The sequence below is a fragment of the Protopterus annectens genome, chromosome 16.part0 (assembly GCF_019279795.1).
Source record: "Protopterus annectens isolate FY-2018-M chromosome 16.part0, PAN1.0, whole genome shotgun sequence".
NCBI lineage: Eukaryota > Metazoa > Chordata > Ceratodontiformes > Protopteridae > Protopterus > Protopterus annectens.
Window position 1 is genome coordinate 230,618,139 of NC_056750.1, and position 4,780 is coordinate 230,622,918.

At 35.6% G+C, this 4,780-nt stretch overlaps 1 gene segment (V, D, J or C); it reads right to left on the reverse strand.

Moving 5' to 3' along the window:
- Nucleotides 1-2,981: 2,981 nt before the first annotated feature.
- Nucleotides 2,982-3,657, reverse strand: LOC122790575. The segment is given in 2 exon segments: nucleotides 2,982-3,370; nucleotides 3,576-3,657. Coding segments are annotated over 2 exon segments (453 nt in total).
- Nucleotides 3,658-4,780: the final 1,123 nt, after the last annotated feature.

Sequence of the window (4,780 nt, forward strand, 5' to 3'; positions counted from 1 at the left end):
GATTTTATATTTTTCTGCAGCTATTAAACAGCTTAATTCAGTGAACTGATTTCCTAACCTTTTAGCATTACTTAAAAGGCATTTTATTGGCTTCTTTGGACTTTACATTCACTTTTTGTTCTAATAGTAAAAAAGGATGTAACTGGTCAATACGTTTGCTAGATATGAAGCTTGCCCCATAGGTATTTAGCTGAAAACTGTCTTGAGCAAATAGCCAATGATTATGAAAACTCTCTTCCCAGTATTTTAGTAATTGCACATTAAATGTAAATGAAGTTTTTCTTAACCAATTGTTAAATACATGAGCCTTAATGCATAAGTAATCTGTCCATGAAAAGATGGAAAAAAATCTCACTCAGGATATAATGGACATTCTTCTTCTTCTGGCTTTTCCCGGTTAGGGGTCGCCACGGTGGATCACCTGTCCACTCATGATTGGCAGTGGAGTTTTACAGTGTCGAGTTGCCAGCCCGGCACCCAACCTTCCACGGAAGGCACACGCACATGCACATACTCACACCTAGGTCCAGTTTAGAGTGTTCAGTCCACTTACTGCATGTCTTTGGGATGTGGGAGGAAACCAGAGCACCCAGAGGAAACCCACGCAACCACAGGGAGGACATGCAGACTCCACACAGTAGGCACCCTAGCCGAGGATCGAACTGGAGAACCTCTTGCTGTGAGGCGGCAACACTAACTGCTGCACCACCGTGGCCGCCCCCAGGATATAATGGACATTAATCTATTTTAAATGTTCTATTATACTCAACATTGAGTTTATCATATGCTTCAGGGGTAAGTGTTTTAAATTATTAGTCCCTATATGTATTATGTATAGACTATATACTGGTTTCACTAGTCTCAGTCGTTACAAAACCTAAAAAGTGACCACTAATTTCAACCCCAAGAGAGCACATACAATAAGACAAGCCTTGTCCATTTTTTGATAGCTCTTTAATAACAGGTTTCAGTATTGAGTCCCCCAAAATTAACACTCCATGTGATTCAGTTACCCATTGAGCTGTTATCTTTTCACTTTATTTAACATCAACATAATCTAATGTATCATGAGGTTCTGTCTGATTTATCTTTTTAATATGTCTCATGATAGAAATATTCGTATTAGATGCATCTGATTCAGGTACCAATAAAACAGGGGTAGAATTGTCTATAGTTACAAAATCTAAATTTACAATGCCATTATTCCTAACCTCACTTAAAGCCTTTGAATCATTAACTTCTTTCCATTCTTAGATACAATGACTTATGGTTATAGACAGACAGGCCTATGTTCTTCTACAAATGAACTTGACTCAACACTAACCAGGGAGACATGTTATTCATCTGAAATGAGGTTATCTACAGAATTATTTTATCTGTATTCTATGTCAGTTACCACATCCGTGGTACTTAAATCTGGTTGGAGTTCAAAAGGAACATTCACAACCTGTTTCTCTGTCTCATCACATCCAGTATTTTTACTCTTTTTTGTAATATAATGTCATGTCCTCCTCCTTCCTTTCCTGTAGCCTCTCAACTGTCCCTGATTTTCAGGGACGTCCCTGATTTTGACTCAAATTTTAGCTCTGTCCCTCTTAATCCCTCCTAAAACTGATGACTTTTGGAGGAAAGTTGGTGAATTAAACTTAATGAAAAATGGCAATAATTAAGAGTTGTAGATTTCTTTTACGTAACAAAATGCATATTAATTCATATGCTGTGATTCTGTGAATGTCTCAAGTTAATAGCACAAATATTTTAAACGTGTCCCTGATTGTCCCTGATTTTTTCTGGCTTTGTCCCTGATTCTGTTAAAATTTATCCCTGATTGGTTGAGAGGCTTTGTTGGATAATCTGACTTACCTAAACTCCTATTCACACTGTTATTCAGAAGTAATTTCTGATTAACATTCTGTTTATGGCAATCCAAACACTCGTAAGTTGATTTCCAATCAATTAGGTATTCAGTATTTAAGCAGGGTTTTTATATAGCAGTATACAATAATTAAAATATTTCAAATCCATATTCTTAAAAGAAAGCTGATGTTTTGGAATGCTATGACCTGCAATTTCTACTTTTTTATATTTTGCATTAGGAAAGGAAATTTTAGAGAACTAAGTTGCATCCTGATAATGTGGGAGCTGCGGAAGTAAGGAAATGGTACATTATATTTAAATATATCAATAGCACTTGTACAACGTATAACTTGAGCTATAGGAAAACTGGAATGTACTGGAAATTTGAGACTCCATATAGTATGTGCTGAGGTTCACCTGCAATAACAGTGAAAAGCTAAACTCACTTTTATTTTACTCATTAAGAACATTTTTTTTCCAGAGGTGCAAGCCCCCAAACTGTTTTTATGTACTAACTTTGAAATCATGAACATATAACTCAGAGAAGATGGAATTCTAGTAACAGTAAATTTGAACTTGGTATGTATTTCCCCTTAATTGCACTTAAAATTCTCACAGTTCCAAATAGTGCACTTATGGTCCTCAAACATAAAATCGAGACCTGAAAAAATATGTGAGAAATGTAATGTGTAAAAGTATATGAAATAAGAAAAACTATTGAAACAAAACATTTGTAGTTTACTGTCAATTTCTATAAAAAATACTTTCTGTCATTGCTACATTTCCATTTTGTCACATGTATTTTATTTCACTACTTTATATGCTGTAAGTGATCTAGGAGCCAATTTCAGGTAAGGGATATAAGTCGGGAATGTTTCCGTCTTACTGCTACAAAACATAATTCAGACAGTTTTATCTCTAAACTGAAATTATTTATACAGCATTTTCTGTAATTTTAGTGATTATTGAAGTATAGTTAGAAAATGAAGCTCTTGACTTTTTCATTAGAAAAGCTGTCATAAAACTATGCATTTTTAAATAAACAGTCCCAATTTCTGACTTTAAGTGCATGGCTGGAGCATGACTTCCTTTGCCATACTTTAAGCAGATGTCCTGTTTCTGGGTCACATACACTGTAAGATGTAACTTTGGCTTCTGACAACACCTGGTTTAGGTTCCTGTACTGTGTTAGTGGAGATGTCAGTCAGTGTGTCACCCAACACACAGTAGTAAACTGCCGAGTCAGACAGCTGGGCTCTGGAAATATTCAGGAAGATAAAGTTGTTAGAAATATCAAAGTGTGATGTGAAGTGACCTTTTCCTGCATCAATTTTAAATTTATGCATCTGAAGATGCAGATATTCTAAGGGTCCATTTTTCTTTTGCTGATACCAGTATAAGTTTGGTTGTGCTATGGTGGTAGTTGTAAAATTGCAGGACAGAATAACATTTTCCTCTTCATAGGCACTCCTTGTTAATTCTAGCTGTGTTAACTCATTTCCATTTAAGATACCTGAAAACAAAACAAAACATGCATGTCATAACTGCATTTAAGTAGCAAACAATGTAACAAGAATTAGAATTAGTTGTCATAGAGCTAACATTGCATATATAAAGTGATATAAAGTATTGGGATTTTGTAACATTAAAACATTTCTTGTGTCTACTTATTTATTTTTATACAGCACATATAATATAGTACATTTTTTGGAACTTACCATTTAGTAGTAAAGTAAGGAATATACAATGTCTAAGACTCAGCGTAATGAAGGATTTAAGCATTATAATGCAGAGATTAAACATATTCATTAAATGTCTCACTGCTTTACCTAAAACATCATCAAATTACTTATATATATATATGCGTGTTAAGTCTTGGCAGCCTGAAAGATCATTTCCGTTTAGCAAGTCTCTCTCTCTTTCTTGTTGTCTCTCTCACTGTCTCATTCAGTCTCACACACACACACACACACACACACACATACACACACACACACACACACACACACACACACACACACACACACACACACACACACACACACACACACACACGCATGCACACATGCACACAGACACACACACGCACACAGACAGACACACACACACACACACACACACACACACGCACACACTTACACATATTTGCTAGTATTAACCCTGTAAAGCCCAGACTCAGATAAATAGCTGTGCATCTGAGAGAGATAGAGGGCAAAGGTGTGTAAAATATATTTTTGCAGAGAATTATACTAAATAGAATTAAGAGATATAGAGACATATTAGCACATAATACTGTGGCCTCTAAAAGTGAATATAAACATATGTGGATAATGTAGATGTTAGTTCATTCCTTAAATACAAAATCCCAGATGGACTTAAATTAAACAGAAAGTCCCGTTTCCATTCCATGCTTTCATGATTCAGTACCTCCCAAATCCCTCTGCAATTCTCCTACTCCATGATAGGATGCCAAACCTCCTAGCAGTGCTCCAGAATGTCTGAATGAGGGGATTAGTTGATCCAATCACAGATGTTAAGAAGATGGACTTGAAATCCTTGTACTTCCCCACCCCCTCAGGTTCCAACCCGACTTAATAACTGTGAACATCTGTTACTTTCCTACCACAAAGTATTCCCTGTTCTGTGAGATGAGTCATTACATCATCAGATGCCCACAGTCAGACATTTCTTATTAAAATATGAAATTTTTATAAAAACATTATATGGCTTCAGGTAAAGCAGTTTGTTTCAATTTAGTATTGAAATTATGATGACACATTGTATAATTATGTTGATTCCATTCATGCTTTATGAAGGTAATGTATTGATTGACATTTGTTTACTGGGAAAGTCTGACTTGCTAATAAATATCCATTTTCAGCAGAGGCCCAGAGAGAAAAGCTCCAGAGAGTTCGATAACGTC